This window comes from Halyomorpha halys, unplaced genomic scaffold (genome assembly GCF_000696795.3).
Source record: "Halyomorpha halys isolate HHAL.00 unplaced genomic scaffold, Hhal_1.1 Scaffold145.1, whole genome shotgun sequence".
In the NCBI taxonomy this organism is placed as follows: Eukaryota; Metazoa; Arthropoda; class Insecta; order Hemiptera; family Pentatomidae; genus Halyomorpha; species Halyomorpha halys.
The window spans coordinates 651952-674967 of record NW_027115461.1 but is presented as its reverse complement, the minus strand read 5'-3'; the positions used below and the strand labels follow the sequence as shown (position 1 = coordinate 674967).

At 31.1% G+C, this 23016-nt stretch overlaps 2 protein-coding genes across 7 annotated transcripts in view; one reads left to right on the top strand and one right to left on the bottom strand.

Moving 5' to 3' along the window:
* Nucleotides 1–987: 987 nt before the first annotated feature.
* On the bottom strand, nt 988–11706 carry Tango4 (transport and golgi organization 4). Its single transcript, XM_014416999.3, has 10 exons — nt 11522–11706; nt 11338–11444; nt 11132–11256; nt 10801–11057; nt 10565–10714; nt 8181–8375; nt 6664–6782; nt 4931–5132; nt 3583–3714; nt 988–1220 (listed from the first exon to the last, which is right to left on the bottom strand). The coding sequence occupies exons 1-10, from the start codon at nt 11528–11530 to the stop codon at nt 1161–1163; spliced, it is 1356 nt and encodes a 451-aa protein (XP_014272485.1). The 5' UTR covers nt 11531–11706; the 3' UTR covers nt 988–1160.
* Nucleotides 11707–14087: 2381 nt separating this feature from the next.
* Nucleotides 14088–23016, top strand: part of LOC106678476 (hrp65 protein) — a 95243-nt gene continuing 86314 nt past the window's right edge. Inside the window, exons 1-5 of one of the 6 annotated variants that reach the window (XM_024358349.2) lie at nt 14098–14450; nt 14696–14856; nt 17825–17949; nt 18713–18886; nt 22152–22305. In XM_024358349.2, the coding sequence (XP_024214117.1) occupies nt 14712–14856; nt 17825–17949; nt 18713–18886; nt 22152–22305 (598 nt within the window). In that variant the 5' untranslated portion in view covers nt 14098–14450; nt 14696–14711. Of the gene's footprint in view, nt 14562–14695; nt 14857–17824; nt 17950–18712; nt 18887–22151; nt 22306–23016 lie in introns of all 6 variants that reach the window. The other 5 variants (XM_024358348.2, XM_024358347.2, XM_024358346.2 and 2 more) reach the window with 5 other exon arrangements.

The following is a 23016-nucleotide window of genomic DNA, read 5'->3' as shown; positions in this document are numbered from 1 at the left end:
AAAATTTATTTTATGATCATTAAATAAATTTTTATTTTAAAAATTAATTTTATGACCATTACATAAATTTTTATTTTATTTTAATGAAACAATATGGCTCAATTATAAGCAATAAGCAATATTGATAAAGGAATTCATCCAAACTATACTTACAGACAAATAAATAAGAAAATATTGGAATAAATAAATTTCTTTTTATTCAGTATCTTCTGATCCACTTAAAGTTAATGCCTTACAAGTAACATCTCTCAATTGCCCTTGAGATAAATGAGCGCAACTTGATAAACCAAAGTGTACCAGTAGAGCGGCTCCTCCCCATTCTATAAATCTTCTGGGATTAGCCACAAGTATGCCCTTATTGCTTTGTATGTATATGTTTGAGATAATTTGTTCTATTATAGGATAAGGAAAAAAAAATGAAAGTGTGAATTTTACTGTCAGAGAACCACCTCCTGAGGAGGCAGTGAGTAACAACATATATAATGGATCAGTACATTCTAGACTATTTTTGGAAATGTAATTTCTCCTTATCTAGATCTCTTGTCCTTCCTAAATATTTTCTTCCTTTCTTAAGGACTCATCTCTAATTCCTGTAAGATTTGTTATCCTCTTTATAACGATAGACTAGTTAACTACAAAGTTTTCTTCTTGTAGGACTTGTTACCCCTTCATGACCCTAGGCTAGTTCCATACAGAGTGAAGTTTTCATCCTGCGAGGATTTACGGCTAATTCTCATAAAACTCATCCTGTAAATTCATCCCTTTAACTAGTTACTTAACCTGTATCAATATGCATTGTCGAGGCCTTCTGGTGTAGAGTACCTCAAATCTTTAATTGGAGTCCTAACTAATTAATTATATACAATCATCTCGACAAGCTTTATCATAGCAAGATTATGTTATTTTGGGGAAGAAAATATGGCAATATCTATGGCTAAGAATTTATTTGACACTAACAGATTGCAAAGGTCAAATGAAATAGACTAATTTTAAGTTTAAAAATTGAGTACACACAAATCCACAGATTTTTATTTTTATAATTTTACAATGTACAATATGGTCAATATGACCACTGTACTACAAACATATAAAATAATGTATTTGTATTTACAAGTCAACAAAAAAATAAGATTAAAAAAATTTGAGATGAATAAATTAAATTAATATTTTCTTCTTTTGAGTATTTCAGGTCGCCAATGAATTGGATGTGATTCTTCTGTCTGGAAATGAAAAAAAAAAAAGCCAATTTAATAAATGTTTTTATTATATGTTTATAAAGTAATGTTTATCTTTCTGTAAATTTTTGTTTAATTTTATATTCAGTTTTGTGTAATTATTTATTTTTTAAACTGAGTACTATCTACTTTTTTTGACCGAATGACTGTTCTTATTTTTATCATTCAATCATATGCGGGATCTACACGCTTGCCAATTGTCGCAAATCCTAGACTTACACAAATGCTTGGTAAACAAAAAAAGCAACAAACCTCGGTATTGCACGCTTGTTTTGTTCTTAGGACTTTTGTCGGCTATTACATTCAATTTATACTATTTTCATTAAAATAAGTAACAAAACAGCGGAAGGGGAAATGAAAGGGAACATAAATATCAGAAAATTAGATAATAAATGACAAAAATCCATAGAAATGGTACTACATGATACTAACCAATAAATTCCTCTATTGCTCAAGATTTTAAAATAAGTATTTGTCAATTTAATTACTCAACCATATAATGTCTTAATAAAGTTATTTCTGTGCTGTGTTCAATAAAAATAAACCATTAAAGTTAATTGATAAGATTAAAAAACAAAAAAAGTATTTACACCAAATTGATAGAATTTTATAATATACAATCTTAAACTATAGTTAATTGAGGCATGGAAATGGAAAAGGCTGTATGTGCCGAAAAACTATTTTTGGGGAAAACGAAAAAAAAAAAAAGAAAAAAAAAAAGTAGCTGGCCACACTTTTTTTAAAAAATTATGATAAATTTACAGCTCTAGGAACTAAACCATTCGAGATAGTAACTTCCAGTGGTTACAAGTCATTTAGCTCTGGTTTCTTTATTGTTATCCTGTCAAAATCTCATTTTGTATTTCTGGTACTTACAGCCTTTTCCATTTCCATGCCTCAATTATTGACTCCGAAGGTTTGGGAAATTTATCAGCCAAATCAAATAATTCATTGTGCATGAGCGAATTTGGCATAGTTTGGCAAACGTGCATAAATATATCGAAATTGGTACTATATGTGATTTACTGAGTCCTAATTTTTGTCTGTAAATATTGCTAGTTACTGATACAGGTGATTAGATATAGCATTTTCAGCCTATTTGTCATGATATTTTTTAATTCATTGTTTATAAACTAACAATTTTTCCTTATACACGGAGAGGATCAAGCCTTCTTTGTGAGGATTCATAATTCAGATGAAACATATATTTAAAGATGGAATATAGTATTGAATCATTTCATATGAAATGTCCATTTTTATTGTTTCAGAAATCCAAAGTAGGATTAGTAGACAACTGTAGTTTACTATGTTTATAGATAATATTATACTCATTATAATGAGTCGTTATTAATCCTCTCTTACTTGATATTATTTACTATCATTCTAAATTGATTGTACATTGTTTGGTATACCATCAAATATGAACATGGGAACGCAATTTATGAGTAATTTTTTTTTTAATTTAAATTTTGGCACTCAGCATCCGGAAGAAAACCCTAACCTAACACTTCCTTAGAAATAAAATTTTTGAAAATGTTTCTCAGGTCAAAAACGCATTTTTTAAAACTTCATTTCTTCACAAAACCCTAATTTTTTCAGTTTTGGAATTAAAAAGTTGGTAACACGTTGGGGGGAAAAGTATAGAAAATGAGGGTAAATATTTTGAATAAAGATGTTATGATTTCATAAAATTATTTTTAAAAACAACCTTTCCAGGGAAAACTGACATTTCATATGGCACGATTCAATAAAACCTCCCGATTCCTGCTGGAATACTTAGTTATCACCGACTGATTTTAATGTCCAGATTTAGCAATATAATTTACTCATAGCAATATTATTACATTCCTTTATATCCCACTTCGAAGTGTGAATACTTTCAAATATCTCCATTACATTACATATAGTACCTCATCATCCCAAGTTCAGTACTGACAGAGCCCTTAATATCTGAGGGAGTTTTTAATCGTTAAGTAATATAGAAGAAAAAAAATAAAATAAAATTTCAACAAATAATTAAATTATCATTGTATATTCAAGATGAAAATTAGTTTCGGTAAACCCAAATTACAGCAACGTGAACATAAAGTATCAACAAGGAAATTATTGTTGACTAAACATAAAACAATTCATCCTACAAATTAATATAAAAGCTATACAAAATAGCATTTAGTCATTCTGATGGTTTCAAATTTTGAACTTTTGAAATTTGTTAGTTTTAATTTGTAACGAAGGGAACCAGTTACTTATCAACCTTACTTAAAGCTAATAATGACTATGAAAAGAAAAAATAAGGGTCACTTATAGTTTTATATAAACCTAATATAAATATATAAGAAATACTTACAGCTGTATCGTCTTCCTTGTATATTTTAATTGTTTTATCAGCCTCTGTTGTAATCAGTCTGCTTCCGCTCTGATCGAATGTCATAGAAAATATTCCTGACTCACTGTCCATCGATCCAGGTTGAACTGGCGCCTATGAAAATAATTCAATAAATATTATTCAAAGTCATTTTGTCACTTGACACTTAAACTTTAATTACCTAACTTATGTAAGGTTGTAGCAGCTAACAACATACGGTTAGGCATGTAGGTAGATCATAAACATAGGGTAGGCATTATTTTGTTTTACATTAAATAATTATCTTTTTCTATATGTATAAATGATTGACCATATTATTTCAAATCATGAAGAAAATGATAGGGGTGTGGTCAAAAGAAAACAAAAATTGTTGTTAACAAATATTTTTTAATTAAAACAAAGTGTGTGGAATCATCTGGCAATGAAATCACATGCAAGAACACCAGTTAACTCATTAATCCTACAATAATCTGCATAGCACATTGCTGTCGAGTGTAAGGCTCTATTATCGGCCCAAAGGGCCCCTTTATTTACCTTTAGGAGCTATTTAGTAACATCTTTAGCTGCAGTTTCGGGTGTCTTTCCCAGTTTGGCGCCACTCACAGATAAGACAATATATTATTTCGTTTGAATACACAAGTTTTCTATGCCAATTGTTCACTTCAAAATAATTTACAATATATTGTCATAAAATCATTATTTTTGTATATTTGTTCTATTTTTACCACTATAAAATTCATATTTTTTCTTTAGGTAATGGATGTAGTTCTATGATATAAGGTACTTTAAGTTATAATATTTTGATCTTTATGGCAATTTTGTTCTTTTCTTAATTCAATTTTGTTCTTTGGTTTAAATAAATATAATTTAGATATTTTATGTTTTTTATCTCAATAAACCTTATATGTAGCAACCAACATATCTTTATGGTTTTTAGTCGTTCCTAAAGGTAAACCCTCAATCGTCAGGGACTAATGGCACTCACAGAGACAGAGAGTTACCACTTAAATTACAACCAAAATTTTGTAAAAGGTATGAAAGTTGCAAAAAACCTGATTAAAGATTTTAACAATCTAATTAATAATCCAAAAAGTTATAACTTTTCACAATTTGAATTAAAAAAAATAATCATTAAAGTACTTAAAGATGCAATGTTATAAATTTTTAGTAACGAAGTAAAAAATTGCTTATTATTGAAGAAAGAAAATTATTTATTTATTCAATACAACATGGCATTATTCAATAGGAAACATTTATATTTAATATTGATATATAAAAGCAATTGGATATGGAAATTTAGAGTAAATGTCATGTATTGAAAAGATTTTACCTGTAATCGTTGGAAGTTGTATCCCGTTCGCCAATCCCAACAATGCAGAGTTCCATTATCAGCTCCTGAAACTAAGACTCCCTCTGGATTGATGGCTAGGCAATTCACGATTGCATTATGACCAGTTAAGTTCTGGATGAACACTCCTTCTGGACATTTCCACTGTTTTATGTTGTCAGGACTCGCAGATGCAAACATATATCTTAAACATATAAGAAATACATGAAAGAATTTATTTATTTAAAAAATCGTTAAGGGATAAAAATAAATATAAATTTTAAGATATTATTATTTTTTAAAACGAAAAAACAATAATTTTTAATGTTAACGTTTTCCTATGATCTTGTATTTAAAGAGCATTTATTCAGTGTTCAAAAACATTCAGAATTTTTTCTATCTAAAAGTTCAAACTATAATTCCTGCATCAAATCAATAAATTAAATTTACCTTCTATTTAGAATTTTTTTTTAAATTTAAAATTCTGACCAAAATATAAAACAAACAGCAAAGGAGAAATTTGGGCATTTGAGGGAATGTGACTGTAAGAGGCTCTGGGTGAGGAGGAGCAGTGGTTGATGGATACAGGAAGTAGCCCAACTGGTAAAAGAAAAGAAACTAGCCTATTGAAAATATCTTTCTTCTCTGACTGTGAGGCACATAGAACCCTCAGCCGGGAAATAAAAGAGCAAGTGACAAAAGCCAAGAATGATTCATGAGGAAGATGTTGCCAGCAAATCAAATTTTTTTCTACCTTTTTTTTTTTTAATGACTAACATCCTGCTCATTTCTGACATACAGGAGGGAGGAGTTTACCAAGAGGTAACTAACCTATTCTAACCATGGTGGAGGGTAGAGGGGGTCAAGTTTTCATTTCGTGGGACTGGCACACAAATAAAAGTCAACTCCCCACGCCAGATTCGAACTGGAACTTCTACAGTTACGAGGCAGTTGCTGAACTCCCTCAGCTACAAATAGCCTTACCATGAATCAACAGTACTTTGGGGTTAAATTGAATCTAGGAGTTCTGAGGCATGCTGAGAAAGATGCGAGCATCGAGAAAGGGAAATAGGCTGTCTTCCATTCAGGAAAAGGAGTGGGAGATCCAATGTAAAAACCTTCCAATTGAAAATAAAATGATACTGCGTCTGATGCTGAGGTAAAGGTAGCAGGTGGTTGAGGTAAAGGAGAGCAATAATCGGAAGGCCCTATCAAAAGCAAAGAATGGCACATCTCTGGGATCAGGCAGAACTGCTATGGAAGTCCTGAAGGCGGGAAGTGCAGAACTAGTAATTCTTTTGACAAATGAGATTAATCTTGTCCTCAAAGGAGATGAAATCTTGGACATGAGAGTTTAGAGCTCTGCGCTGACTAGTTGAGGCAATCCTTGTTGGAATACCTATAAGTAAAGTAAGTAATCAAAATACATTTGAAACTTCAACGTTTTACTCCATCTTCAGGATTATACACTGTAATCACATAATTGTAATTAAATACACTCATTTTCTACAACTTAACAAATTGGTATAGGTTTCTTTTATTGCAAAACCTAATAGATCCCTAAAAGAAAATTATAATGTAGAATTAATAACTATATAATAACATCCGTTCAAGCATTAATCCCTTCAAATTATTGGTTCATAAAAACATTATAATGAATTTATCATCTAATACATACATACCTACTCACAAAGGAGAGAGCTATATGCAATTTAAATTATTCAGTTAGTACTTACAAAGTTGGATGGAAGGTAACAGCTCTTATACTTTTTTTGTGATTGGTCAATGTCGCTATGGACTTCCCTGCAGCCAAATCCCAGAGCCTTATCGTACAATCATGACTACCTGTAATAACCTTGGAAAAAAAAAGCAAAAAATTAATTGCGAAAGTGTTTAGGTTACAATGCTTAGGATATATTTGTTATTATAATAAAAAGTATGCCTAATATAAAAGAAACATGTAAAACTAAAAGATAAGTTACAGGCTGAATGGTTAATTATGATACTGGTCTATGAGGTGCTACCCTCTCTAGGATAACAATGCAACTTCAACAAATCACCAACACTTAAATCTACAGGCAAATTTTTATCTGAAGCTGTTCTAGAACAGGTGCTTCTTTTTTTTTTTTTTTTTTTTGAATTGTCCTCAAAATAATACAGGAGTAGATCCAAAAGGGAAAGTCCATACACTGAGGAAGCCGTGATGAGGAGAACCAAAACTCAACAGTCTCCAATTATTCATCTAGATTTTTTTAAATTTCCTGTATGGGGGTCCCTTTAAAAACTGTTTGGTAGCTCAGAGACCTCTTTAATAAAAAAAAAATTTCTTCAAGCAATTATGTGTTCAGAAAAGTATTATGTGCTACATAATCGTTAAATTTAAATAACAATTTTAATGGGATGGATCTATGTGCTTTGCCTGAACTTCTATGTTTGGCTTTGTTTTTGCCAGCACAACTATCATGCCATTTGTCACGTTTAACTAAGTCAAGATTTTGCCTTAATAATAAGTAGTCTAGAAAAAGCTGACTTAGAATAATAGGTGGTTGCGTATGGAATCAGGAGTCTTAGAGACATCCTTGCAATATCAGGATAGGACTGTGCCACTCATAAATATGCATTAGTTTTTCACGGTCAATACAGCATACCATAGCAAGGCGGTCTGTGGTATCTAGTTCTTGGTTTAAATAGATAGGTAATACATTTCTAACAATTAGAGATGTATACAATAGAAATAGAAATAGAAATACACAAATACATAATAAATGCTATTTCTGGAACCCCATCCACCCTAGAACTGCGGTTATCAGAAATATAGCACATATGTATATCATCAAGTAATAAGAAAGCTGAAGTGGATAATGATGACAGTTTAATTACTATTTGAGGTCTTTTGATCCCAATCATCTTCCTTTCTTATATTTATTTTATTATTATTGTACATATCCACCAATCATGAAAGCCTAGCTGAAGACCTGCATTATGGGTCGGAAAGTTTACCATTAATAGTTAAACCTACTTTTTGTTATACTAGACCGAAATTCAGACCATCTCCTTCTAATAAACAACTATGGTTTTCATCAATAGAATTAATGACATATCTACATCAAGATTTTAAATTTAAACTAACAAAAATTAGATCACTTTGGTAAACTACTAGAATATTGTAAATATATACTGAAATAAAAATATGTATGTTTAAGAAAACTGAAAATGGTTATGGTAAGATAGAGATGAAGAATATTTTCAATACCTGCGGTTCGGCTGCTTGGGAAATAACGCTCGCAATGGTATTGGTGTGCCCTGTCAAAGTGTGGACATTTGCTTTTGTTCTCATGTCCCAAACTCTTGCAGTCGCATCTCGACCAGCTGTGATCAGAACGTCTATTGTTGGGTGTAGGGCGAGGGAATATACAGCACTTAAGTGCCCATGATAATGCCTTATTACCTGTACAAATAATATAAAATTAGTAAAATAATTGTTTTAATATCCTTAAAGAATAATAATATAACTTAACCTAAAGTTAATTTTGGATATAAAGTGTATTACATAAATAACTATTTATACAACCATTCCTAGAATATTCATCCACAATACTGGGTTTCTGATGTAAAAAATGTTAAAACTCAAAATTTCTAGTTAATGATTTAGTAGGAGAGTAACCTAAAATTTTTCTGAGGAGATAGAAAGGAATGAAGAACACTAATAGATGATATTTATTTCATTGTGGGAACGTTCCATCGCAAATTTTAGGCCTTCTTTTTATAGTTTAGTATAAACAAGACAATAACAATATACAAATAAAAAGAAAAAGATTACCATAAATATTATGAAAAATGATAAAGCATTTTATAAGATTTTTTAGTTTACTTCCATTCAGTAAGACCTGCAATATGGGGCAAAACGTTGGCTCACATTAAATAGTTTTATTACTATTTGAATTTTTTCTTTAACCACACCTGGACCATCTTCCTTTTATGAAGCATTTGACTTTTCATTTTTCAATACTAATATTATATTTACATACATAATTTTCATACAGTTTGTTATTATTATCTTTTTCTTATTATACTGTGTTTATTTTTATTTTAATAAGATTTTCTATCTGTACAAAGTCAAAATAAACCAAGTATCCACTTAATCTTATCCTAGTGTTCTTCTCTCCCACAATAGCCTTTAATAATCTTCTCTTCACATTCATCTAACAACAAACATATTGATGGCTTACTTCACAGTGCTGCTAAGTACATTTGTACATTTATACTAACTTTACTAAAAATACAATTAAAGGTTCTCTCTTTTGGGAAGATTACAACTATTCCATTAATTTTTTGACTGAATAGATTTAGAATTTATACTTAAATCTGCACAGTCAAAAAAAAATATTGAAAAATTGTAATTTTCCTAGAAGAAAGAACCTATAATTGTATTTTATATATATAATTTTATTTTAGAGACGAACAGCCTTATAGACCACGCGAATATCATTTCGTCCCAACTTTCCCCACCCCTTTCCTTTCTTCCCACCTCTTCATTCTTTCAGATTGCACTCATCTTTCTTCCTCGCTCCATACTACATTGCTTAGGTAAACCAGTCTGATCTCCTGGCAAGGTTACACATTAGATAGTTTGTTTTATGTTGTGTGGTAAAAAGAAAGTGTATCAGAGCATTGGTTCCCAAACTTTTTTCTATTCTAGGGCTAAAATCATTTCAAAACAACCTTGTTGCACTAAAAAAATTTGTAGCACCCCTGTCGAGCTAAAAAAATATACAAATGTTGCCATAATTATCCTTAGAATGGTTAAGTAGGCAGGAAAATAAGATGTAAGTGATGTAATACAGTGTAAAGTAAATCCTGGAAGGAACTGTATATTTTCTATGTTAATTTTAATTTTTTTCAATAATTCAAGAACGTGGCATTCACTTACGGCACCCCGATAAGGGGTGCCTTGCAATTGCTGTTTTAGAGAATTATTGGTTAAAATATTATAAAAAAGGTTATTTATCAAAATGGAAGAAGAGAAGACTTATAATAGTGAAATCGAGCCATATTAAAAAAGCACCTAAAATTGGAAAGTGGCCTGAAACCCTCCACTCCCGCCCTTCGTAATAGCCTTAACTTTGAAACAGACACTTATACTGAGCATGTTGGTCGATGTACATGTCATAATCTCACAATAAGAGATCGTAACATAAAAAATGTTAGCAATATTTAAAAAAGTGCCTAAAATTGGAAAATGGCATGAAACCTGCCTCTCCTACCCTCCTTAGGCATAAATTCACAAAGTTACTCCAACACAGTAGGTGAATTACAACTAAAACATAATTTTCTATTGTTGTAGGAAATGACCTACACTATTATTATCACTGCTTTAATAGAATCACAGTTGTCGACTACCGACAATTCATAACTCTGTTAAGACACAAACAAACACTTAATGGATTAGGGCCTGGATTTGCACAAATCAGGTCACAACCAACAACAATGATTTTTATACATACACTGAACAACAGTCTTCTCAGTGTATAGAAATGGGCCTCATATGCTGTATTGTAGTGAAATTGAAGCACAACATCAAATCAATAAATTTTACCTTAACAAGTAATAAACAAAAGTTCAATCTTAGCCACATACTTTATTATACTCGAGATCCCAACACTTGACTTGCCTATCCTCTCCGCAACTGAACAAATATGGATGCCTAGGACTGACAGCTAGACCACGAACACTGCTGATGTGGCCTGTCAGTGAAACTTTCAGTTTACCCGTTGCCAGCTCCCATACCTAATGTATAAAATAACTTAGTCAAAAAATTTTCTACTTTTAACCAGTGCATAAGAATAAAGAATTGAAGAAAATTTGGACCTCACTTTAATAACCCGGTCAGCAGATCCCGTAGCAAACCACTCATTACCAGGTTCCACAGTGACACATCGAACCCATCCTAAATGACCAGATATAACTCTGTATAACTTCCAAGGAGCATGCCATTTTGGTTTCGGCATTGCTGGTGCTTTCCTTGGTATTATGGAAGTGATAGCTGTATTTTGTTGGACGGCCACTGTCCCTCCACTGTTGTATGGTACCACAGATGTTTCTATCTGATCTTGTACCTCAGCATTTCCATCTAAACAGCAACGCAATACATGAGCATTACAAACATGATATGTTCACTATTAACAATAAATTTTAACTAATTACCTGAATCAAATATCCGATCCTGTTTAGCATCTGAATTGACATTTCGAATTGATTTACTCTGTTTGACTTTTTCTAATACAAGACTGTAACTGTCATGGGCTTTTATACCTCTTTTAATTTTTTCCCTGAAATTAACAAACCATAACATCAATAAATAGTATAAGTTTTAATCATTCTGATGTAACTAGTAAATTTAAAATACTAACGCTAATTCATCAACTGGAGGTAGGCTTCCTTGGCTACTTAAAAACATATCATGTGTCCGTTTCAGAGAACGGAAAACAAGTGTATGAACAGAATGTCTTTGAACTTCCTAAAATGTTAAAAAAAAAAAAAATTATATAAGTTCAATGATGGAACCATTATACATAAATTAATGTATATGCAAACCTCCGTCATCTCTAGCTATCATAAACAAAGTCAACATTCGGCTTCACTATTCAAACTGATAATGTAAGTTTACAAACATACAGGTTATCCATTTCAATGTTACCAATTTTCCCTCATTCAAGACAAAGTTACAATTATTTTCCTATCCCACTTTAATAACATTACATATAACATGTAAAACCGCTTATATAATTAAAACAGCTATTTTCTACCAGCCGGAATGGTCCCTCTCCATTCTCTGTTAGCCCCCCAGTTATTATACCACCAGTTATTATACCGCCTTTAGCGGACATTGTAATTAGTCTTATAATGCCATAGGCAAACAAAGATGTAATTTGTATTTTGTATATATAACTATGTATTATATATTATTGTATTTTTGTATTTACATGAAAAATAGAGGTTTTGAAAATAAAAAAAACAGCTATTTTCTAAATCACTCAAGAAAACTAGGTCGAAACTCCAAAAAGCACTACCCTAAAGGGACCCAAACATCGTCAGTCCGAATGACAGTAAAATAAAAGATGGACGTTCAGATAAATCGTGCGAAGGTAATTTTGATGGATTATCCAGAAAATTTTGAAATCCAATGAATCAATATTTGAAATATATAGAGTACTGAGAAACAAGGAGGGAAGGGAACGAAAGCTTCATTTACTTTATTCTTAAAGCTTGTTCGGCCATTTGACATTTGCCCCCAAGAATAAAGTAAAATGCCGGATATGAATGAAGCCGTAGCGACGCTACCAGATCTAACACCTCCATCGTTTCCCGCAGGAGAGCACAACACATGTCTGTCCAAATAGTGTATTATGTTGATTTATTGATTGAATATTGTAAATAGTTTAATGTCCTGATGTATAAACTAAGACAATGTTATCTTAATTGTAATTATAGTTTTTCAATAAATAAACGTAAACAAAAGAATATACTGAGTCACTGTAGAGTAATTGCTTACAGGCCGCACCTCTCTCTGGTCTTTGCATTCTTAACAGCTTCATTACCCCTGGATTATAGGCGTTGATGACCAGAGGGTTTTACGGCTTTAAGCAACAATAAACAAACCCCTGGTCTGCCAGTTATTATTATTATTATAGACTTATCGGCCTCTCTCAGAAAAAAAGAAATAGACACACTTCGATTCAGTATAATGTTCCACCTGTTTTATTCCACGCTAGTTCCTGATGGTCTCCTCCTCTATTCTACATCTTCTATTCCTATCGTATGGACCTGTGGCTATGCCTGTGGACGTGCCCGTCAGGACATATATTCCCTTTCGTGACTGCTGGCTCAAATCCTGCAGAACAAAGTTTCCTTCCTGCAAAGATCACGGCTAGTACCCGTCAGGACTTCCACTCCCCTTCGTGTCTGCAGGCTCGAATCTTACAGGACGAAGTTTACTTTCTGCAAGGACCACGCCTCGTACCGGTCGGCACTTCCACACTCCTTCACGAATGCAGATTCGTGCCCTGCAGATTCGTGCCCTGCAGAGCGTTTTCCACCCTTTATGGACTTATGGCTAGTACGTAAGCTATGCATTCATTTCCAAACCATCCCGTTCCTAATCTGTAAGAACAAGCATTTTCAAGGCCTTCTAATGTAGTACCTCATATCTTAAACTGGAGTCAGAACCAATACTTTCTTTGATACTTTGACTATCAAGTGGTGTAATTGAATGTTTGATGTAGACGATACATTCGGTGTTGCAATGTAATAGGTTGGTATGCCAGACACGGGACGAATGGTGATCGCCCTGGGCCTCAGACCTTGAGAGGGCACCACACAATATAAAGATTAAACTAATGACATACATCATTGATAAAGTTATAGCTTTAGGGCCTCCTGAAACGATGCCGGTTAAAATCTGGTCTGTACAGATTGAAATTTATTTATTTCGTGGTGGACCTACGGAGTGAATGTTGACCTTCCCATGTTGTTTGAGTAGATTGTTTATCACTTCGTATGTAAAAAATCTCCGGAACAAAAAAGTTTTAGTAGAGGCTTGGGACTTTCCTCTTGGGAGGGGAGGGGTTATTTACAAACCCTTTGGGTATCTCCCGTCCAGGACTCAATATAGTCTAGATCCGCTATTATCTCCATCAAAGGAGGTGATGGCCAATTATATAGGTTGGCCCTCCACCATGGATAGAATAGGGTAGTAACTTATAAATAACCCTCCCTCCGTCTTATATCAGAAATGATTACGTAGGGAGTATTGAAAAAAAAATCCGAACATGAAGCAGCTAGTTTAGGATTAAAGGGCATAAAAATGATACCCAGTTCAGAACAGTCCATGGGCAGACCCATATGCTGGTCAGAACAAATGTCTACCATTATTAGAACCGGATTATTGTTGGTACCAGCCAAAAATGGTTGTTGAAAGATACTAAATTGTCCAAAGATAACCAACCTATTATGACCAGAGTTTGAGGGTCGGGCTTTCATTCCGTGGGGCCACTACGAAATGAATAAACCCGCTCAGAACGGAATCGAACCGGCGTCGTTACAGGCTGGAGGTTGCTATAGTGAGGCTAAAGTAAAGCCTTAACCCACTCGGCTACACCGGCCTCCTGTAATTCTGAATGACCTTGAACGATTCCAGCGAAATAAATCTTGAAACTCTCACTGTGGTTAGACATCCTCAGGTTGATCATCAAATACACCAATAGACATTTATAACTTAACTCCAACCAGTAGATAATTGTGAAAGTAACCATCAGAACTTGCTCTAAGTTTATCTAATAGTGGATTAGTGAGAAATGATATTCGAAGAATAGATTGTTTATTTATTTCACAGCGGAACATGAAAAACATGGATGTTTGGAATTTTCTTTAAACTAAGTTTGTTTATGGGAAGGTTACAATAATCCCTGTCATGGTTACAAACATTTAATGGAAGGTTTTGCAAGTTTTATAAATGTAACCTGAAGTATGTTCAGTTTTGAAAGTCATTTTTGTGTAAATAGTTGTTACATAGTTTGGAATTGGACAAAGTAAACCTAATTTGGATAATATGAAATATAATATTTATTAATGTTAAGTATGAGCTGCCTACTCATTACCCTCCTAGTTCCCAACTTATATAAAAAAATGTCTAAATGTATTCTTTGTTTTGTTTTGTTTTGTCCTTAGTAGTCAAAGTATATTTTCATTTGTTTATCATCTCTGTTTCAGATAAAGTTTACACAATATGTTAACTGTTTATTATATTGCGGCCACTTGGCTTCAGTCATGGCGTATAAATTCTATTTTACAAAAAATTAAACTAGTAAACCAAAAAACTGGTACAGTTGTCGTTCATCATGAGTTACCACCTTTAGTGTTTAAGTCACCAGGTGAGTTAGCATTGTAATTTAGCTGTAGATGTTTTGCCTTCAACATTTCGATTGAGAGGTTTTTGTCACATTTTTCAAGTTAATTACTGTTAAAATCATGTATTCTCCGTCTTTGTCAGCTAATGAAGTCCTAATTTTTTATATTAATAAAGTACATTGTTTACATTTCTACTTTAAAAATTCAGTTTTAGTGAAGAACTATTGTTCTGTTCTGTATTGTTGACTATTCAATGTACTTGGTTGATTATTTCCTGTGCAATGTAAATGAAAATGATTTGTCAAACAATTAACAAATATTTGGAAATCAGACTACAAAGAATTGTGTTAACTAATTAAATAAAAAATTTCACTTCTACACTTGCTACAATTAATATTCATTGGTTTTATAACAATCTGAAAAATGAAAACAATCCAGTTACTTTTTGTTTTAATTATCAATATGGTCCTGTACTTCTAATAGATAAGCCGCTATGTTTAATTTGACTGTTATAACAACAAACTTTCTTTTTTATATAATTAAAATGGCATCATAATATCTTTTTAGTTATTAAATTAATAACTATTGTTACTGTGATCAACAACAAATTACAATCTTTCCTTTTGGAATTCGTTTAATTATTTACACAGAGAAAATATTCTGTCAGCCAAACATATAGATTTATATGAAGTAACAGATGTATTAGTGAGTTACATTACGATTCCCACTAACACTTTTAAATGAAATCCATTATCATATTGCTTATTCAGATAGTCTTATCTCTTTAATGATTTTTGTTTATTTTTCTTTTATTATTATTTGGACATATTAAGTCATAATTAAATCCTATAATTTATTGTCATATAAATACTTTTTTATTTTCATATCGCAAAATTAAATTAATCAACAAGTTTATATTAGTATCAATACTATAATTGTTTTTATTATATATTTTTAGTTTTTAAAGTCATTGTTACCACCATAATCAACTACAGATAAAAATCTTTCTTTATGTTGTATTAGCAACATTCCTCATAACTATGGGAACAATATGAATTTATCATACTTAAGGAGTTTAGTCCAAACCATTCTATGCCTTTCTTGATGAATCAACTTATTCTCGAATTGTATCCATTTCTTTGTTTAAAAACATTAGATTTTTAAGTATTTCTTGAAGACTTACTTACTATTTTTACCTACCCTGCCCTTTTTATCTAATTTTTGTTATTGTTATTAAACATACTGTTAGGAGGATACAAGGATTATTTCTTAACTGGGGAGCAAGCAGCAAAACAAGTCATTGTTTCATTTTGTTATAAAAGGAGGCATTATACCACAGCAATGTAACAACTCACTGCTGGCAAATACTCTTTATCTGGAAAAGGAAAAAAAATAGAGCATTATACAGGGTGTTTCAGTAGGAATTATCAGTAATTAAGGGGGGGGGGAGAGTACTATATCAAAATTATAGTTAAGTAGCCCCAACCTCATCTTCTTATCTCAACACCATTTAGTAATTTCTAGTGATTAGATATCTGATTAGATATTGATATAACAATTACTATCCACTGCAACTATATTTCTATTTATATGTAAATTCACTTCCTGTTCAGCCAAATGAAATAATGAGAAATGTATTTATAACCTAAAATGATAGAGGATACTAAATGGATAGTTGTTTTAGTATTTTATTCCATTTTATTTTTTAATTACCATATTTTTTTAACCACCTTTACCCCTTGAAAAAAGAAATACAAAGTAAAATTGTTGGACAAACAATAAAACCATTCCAAACTAATAACACTGTTTACAATAGTTAGCCACTTTAAAAACATTCCAAACTAATAACAGTGTTTACAATAGTTACCCACTTTAACAACATTTTAGGGAGGAAAACCCTGGGTTCACGATTGCAAAACTGGAAAAAATATTACTAAGTACTTAGATTGTTGTAAGTCTGTTAAATTCCCCATGAACGTCTTTGGAAAATTCATTGCGTGTGATTCATCTGGGTATTTCTGTATATTATTCAGTTTTACTTGTTTATTTCTTTAAATTGTTGAGGTGACAAAAACTTCCAAAAAAGTATATAAACTATTATATATTTTGCTTTTACGTTTCAGGACATTATCCCATACTCATGCACCATTGCATCCTATAATTGTAACAATTAACAAGTTATTCTTATCAACTATTTTTATCTATATGTTATATAAAAATTGTTGATAAGAATAACTTAATTGTTACAATTTTAGAATGCAATAGTGCATGAGTATGGGATAATGTCCTGATGCATTTTGCAATATTATAGAATAGTTCAAATACTATTTGAAAGTTTTTTTCACCTTAACATTTTAAAAAATATATATAATCAACTTCCTAAAAAGACAATCCAGAATTGTTTATTTTCCTTTGGCTGCTATGATCTACCAACCAAGTGACATTGTCCTTCAAATTGTTTTTTATCTTATAAATAATCCTTTCGTTGATTCCAAAAATGGTGAGAAATGTTAAGTTGTTGTTACAAAATTTGGACTTTTATGAGTAAAACATGGTTTTCATGGAAAATCCTTTAAAAAATCTCAACAGAGTGAGGTTGGCAGCACTGAACTATATTTTTGATATACTATCTTCCTGTATAAAAGGGTTGTTTACCAAAGACCTCTCTTGATTTCCTGTGGACAGGCTATTTTACAACATTGATTGAAACAATTTGTTCTGTTCTCTCGACTGATCCAAGATCTAAAAAAATCATTTGAAACTAACAGTCAATCACCCATCACTTAAACATATGCTTAAGAATTACTTTGGTAGTCCAAATTAGTGTTCAATTGTTGCTATATTTCTGTAAATAGTTTCTTGAAAAGCTTATTTTACACGCATATATTTTATTTTAATTCACTGTTCTAACTTCTATGATATGTGTTGAAAAACCATATGTATAAACTATGTTTAGATGGATTGTGAATTAATTTTAGAACATGTTTACAGTTATGAAACAGAAACTGGAAGTTACAAGCGTATTATCTGAGCAGTGTATTAACAAAAAGAATGGAAATATTGGAGATCTTTTGTGGTATTCTTCAAACAAAAGAATTGCTACTATTTACCCAAAGGTATACATTTTTTTCTTCTATATTTCTTTTTTTGTTTTTCCTCTAAATTCACAATGATAAAGATAGTCTTGATAACTTCATTCAAAACTAAACACTGAAGGTTTGGCTTAAGTGACTATCAGTGTTTCCACACCACAGTCTATTTCGGTATTTTATAATTAATTCTTTGATAAATAATATAGTTTTTAAATTGTCCTGTTTTATGTATGTTAAACTGTCCTGTTTCATATATGTTAAATTTTCCTGTTCATTTTTAAATTGTCCTGTTTTATACATGTTAAATTGTCCTGTTTCATACATGTTAAATTATCCTGTTGCGTACATGTATGTCATGGGACTGGCCTGATGCTATCTTGGTTCAATGGGACAATGGGTGTGTGTACCCTGAGTTGTGACAAGTAGACATTTTTACCCAACCTTCATGTAGGGTTCATGCTTCTAACATTGAAGTCTGTTTCCAATTTGTAGTTTCTGTTCAAAATATATTAAGATTCAACATAATTTTTACGTTTCTTAAAAAAAAAAAAAAAATTCCGTCGATGGAAAAGTTCGGAATAGTTTCTTCTGAAACAAATGGGTTAAATAGTTTTTTTACTATCTTTTTTTATTTATGATTATTGACTGATCCATAAATAACATTCTATAGATGAATTTCTTTGGTGCTTTGGGCCCAATTAGTGAAAAACACAATTTGAAATATAACAGAATATGAAAAATATTGTTTATTGTTTTCATTTCTATTTATTTATTTATTTTTTTTTAGCAAATCCTAGATATATCAGGCTGGATATCGATCATCCCCGGTCGGACCCACCTCCCAATCCAGCTGATGGGCCATAAGCTGGCCGACGTGTTAGAAGATAGTAACAAAATTTTCCTTTTGGTCGAGGCCAATTATAATACATGCCAGTATCGAATTAACTCTCCTTTGCTAGAAGTAATGATTTTAAATTATAATTATTATGTTTTATTGCTTACAATATTAAATATTCATTTAATTACTTATTTTGTAGAAGCTATGTTCTATTCTCGATGATTTCAGTAACTTAAATTTAGTTTAGTAATTTTTTCTTTATAAATTTTTTAGCTGTTTGGTTATTATAAAAAAATTCATTATATTTTTAAAAAACAGCTTGTGATACCAATAAATTAAATTTAATAAATTATTTTGCAATGTGGGGGGGGGGGACGGTATCAGCGTGGTAACGAGCCTAAAGATTGGGAGTTCGAGTCAATACAGTAATCACTCAAAGCCTCCTACGGGCATTTGTGAGGCTCGTTAGCCAATGGGCAGCACTCACAAAAATAGACATGTGAGTGACAAACCCACCTCATGAAAACCACGTTATAAAACACGTGATGTATTTCCTAAGTACATCGCGCGAGGCCTTGGACCTCCATGGTCTGTCGTGCCAATAATAATAATTATTTTTGTGGATAAAATAATTCTTATGATGTTTTTTTATATTATTTATATGTTACAGTGAAAGCTGAATATTAGGTAAGATTGATTGTAACTAGAAGTTATTGCTCTTCATTAAAATGACCTGTTGATCATAATCAGGTCTGATCAGCTTTCTCTTGTGAAGGTTAACCTTCACTGGTTAGCGATTGTCATTGTCTACAAACTCTTATAGATTAACAGGGATTGTGGTTTTGTAAATACTGACATTATAATGAATCTATTAAATATTTATGTTTTTTTGACCTGTCGGACAATATTTTGTTGTCGTGAGTTATAATATGGCAGCATTAACTGAGTATTGTTTGTATAAATTTAGACCTAACCCCCGCTCAAAATGATCAGTTGAGTATTTGTTTGTTCTTTTTGTGTAACGAGCAGAAGTCGACACTTGTAACCGAATTCAGGCTCTATAAATTAGTGTTATACAGAATTAAAAAAAATAAAGTAGACAGTTATTATATGTAATGAGACAGCAGTTAAACAATTGTATGATTAGTTATAATAGGAAAGATATCATTGACCTCAGATATAATCAGGAGAGAAGTTGATTTTGTTGGTGTAATCGGAAAAGAAAATACAGAGCGGTGTAAACTTATTTTTAATGTATTTGCTCAATGATTTTATACTTGCTGTTGTTTACTTCTGACCACCTTCTCTCCTGATCAATTAGTTTTGTTAATCAGTTATATTTTTCATGGTGTTGTTGGTTTGTATTTTTAAACTCCTTGATTCATAATTATAATCTGCTTTAGTAAAGAAAATTAGTACTAACAATTAATGTTGAAATTATCAAAATAGAAAAAAAAATTATGTTCTCACTCTACCTGAGTAAAGCTCATAAATATGTTCTCTGCAGGTGTACCAATATCAAATAATAATTGTATTTTATTGCTTAGTAGTTTTAATATTACTTTAGTTATGTTCTATTTATTTTTTTTAAAAAATTATTTGTCTTAGTTTTTAAGTATTGATAAAAAAAAAAGTTTATATTAAATTATATACAATTTTTTACACATAATATAATATTTACTTAATATTGTAATATAATATTTGTTTACTTAGCTCAAGCATCATTTAAAGAACATTTTTTTTTTGCAATTGATTAGTCCGTGTCCCAAATATTCTTATTACATTAATGAAAACTAAGTAACATATAACTTTTTAAATATAGTGTATAGGGTAAAATGTCTTAACAAAAATTCTTTATGGAGGTATGTCTGCTAACTCTTAGCTTAGGAAATATTCACGTCGATTTTCATTGTTATACAGTTTTTTGGTTATAATAAATAAATTAATATGTTGGAATAACAAACATTTACCTTATCTAATTACCAAAAGGAAGATGGGCCCATCCGGGTGCGGTCAAAATAACTCAAACAGTAAACAGACTATTTGTCATAGCCAACATTTCGGCTCATGTTGCACGGCTTCACCATAGCTAAAAAAAGACACAAACAACTAAAATTAAGTAACAGAGTAAGATAATATGATAACATGAAATAAAAGTAAACTATGTGAAGGTTAAAAATAGTTGAAAATTTATATAAAAATGATCATAGTAAATTAAAGAGTATAAAACAAGGTGTACAGTGAAAAGCATAAATAAACTAGAAGTACAAAAAGAATTAGACTTATAATGAAAAGGGAAATAATAAAGTAGATAAAAGAGAGAAAAATCCTTATTTAGACGTGCTGCCCACATACATTGGGTTGCTATAATAAACAGCATACCAATCAATCTATGATCGCTAGACACTACATATATTTACATGATATAAAAACAACCTTACCCTTTCCTTTTACAATCAATACTCGCCTATACACTAAATACAAATATTGTTATTTATTTTTTTAAATTCAAATTAAAATCTGTACGGCTACAGCCCATGAAGGGCCAGGGGTTCAGTTTGTAAAGAAGTACTGTTACTAGACCAACGGTTGTGCAAGGAGGTGATTTGATCAGAATCATGCTCGAATGCCAGATTTTTATGCAATTAAGAGTAGCCAATTTAAGAGGCTGAGTATATAATATAATTATAAAAAATACAGTACCCACTAAAAGACCAAAATAAGTGAAATAATAATATGTTCCCAAGTACTTTATTAATGAAATTTAAACATAAAAGTTCATATTAACTGTTGTTCAAAGTGATTATCTTGAGCATTAAGACAGGCTCAGCATCTTTCTTCCCTTGCAGCTGTGGTCGAACGGCACTGGATATTTGTTATTTTCCCAAGTTTCAATCATCGTTCTTTTTAATGAATTGAGATCATTGACCAGGCTTGCATATATTTTTTGTTGAATGTCATACTCAACAAAAATTCCAGTGATTTCTTCAGACGTGGAGAGCAAAGCTATAGCATATATTCAGTGGCGTTCGGCCACTGCTGCCGTTGAAGAAAGATGACGATCTCTTAATGCTCAAGGAAATCACTTTGAACAACATTTAATATGAATGTCAATGTTTACATTTCATTAATAAAGTAGTTAAAACACATATTAATTAATTCGTTATAACCTAAATAATTCATAACAATGAAAATGTTAAGACCTGAATAGCCTTGAAACACTTTGTTTGTGTCTATATCTATTTAATTGTTTTTGTTTACATTATTGTATGCTGTCTTGTTCTGTGAAAAAAAATCAGAATTATGATTTATCCTAAATATTATTTATAATCTTTAATGAATAATCAATATTAAAAATTATAGCATGTGTTTATTCCTTTTTCTCTAGATTGAAAAATTTGGTATCCCTGTAGCTTGGCATGCAGCTGAATATGTCTCATTGCTACTCGAGTCCGATGACTTGAGATTTGCTTCGTTGTGCGTCACCTTCTCTCAGAATAATTTTACTTTAGAAAATGGAATTCAAATAATGAGAATACAAAGTGAGTTTGTAAAATTACTTTTATGAATCTTCTTTTATAAAGTAGATTGTGATTAGTAATTATCTACTTTCCATTTTGAATTATGATTTTTCCTAATTGTTGTCAATACAATGTTTTATTCTTTAGAGTGCTATTTAGTTTTTATTATAATTATTAGAGATGGAATTTTTATGTTTTCACATATATTTTTCTGCAACTTCTATTTGCTCGTTCATAATTTGTAGGAACATTTTGTGATATTTTTGATAATTTTTTATTTATTATTTTAGACCAATTTTATTTTAGATATTTTAAAATATTTCACCGTTTTTGAAACATATTTTCCTTATAAGTACATTAGTCCATATTTCTTGTTTTAATTTACATGTTTCACAATTTGTACATGTTTTTCTTATGAGTACATATTTCATACATTTAATCCGTATTTCCCTTTTCACTGTTTTAGTTTTTTTTTTCTTGATTTTTATCTATCATATTGAAATTCATCTAATTTATCTAAACTAAATATTTTTTTTAATTGATAATGATAACACAGATAGTTCTCAATAATAATTATGAGAGATAGTTGACCGTGAATGATAAATGAGGAGAAGATGGTTGGGGGTGTTGTCAATGAAACACAAATAAGTATGACTAACTTATTTTAATGTGCCGACGTTTCGGCTAGAGTTTCTAGCCTTCTTCAGGGCTAAAAACAAAACAAGATAACAA

Bases quoted from the DNA above. Each gene is read 5' to 3' on its own strand.
- Tango4 (XM_014416999.3), bottom strand. The intron at 11,257-11,337 runs GTTAGTATTTTA...TGTTAATTTCAG, and splicing joins CCTCCAGTTGATGAATTAGC to GGAAAAAATTAAAAGAGGTA. The intron at 11,058-11,131 runs GTAATTAGTTAA...GTTGCTGTTTAG, and splicing joins GGATCGGATATTTGATTCAG to ATGGAAATGCTGAGGTACAA.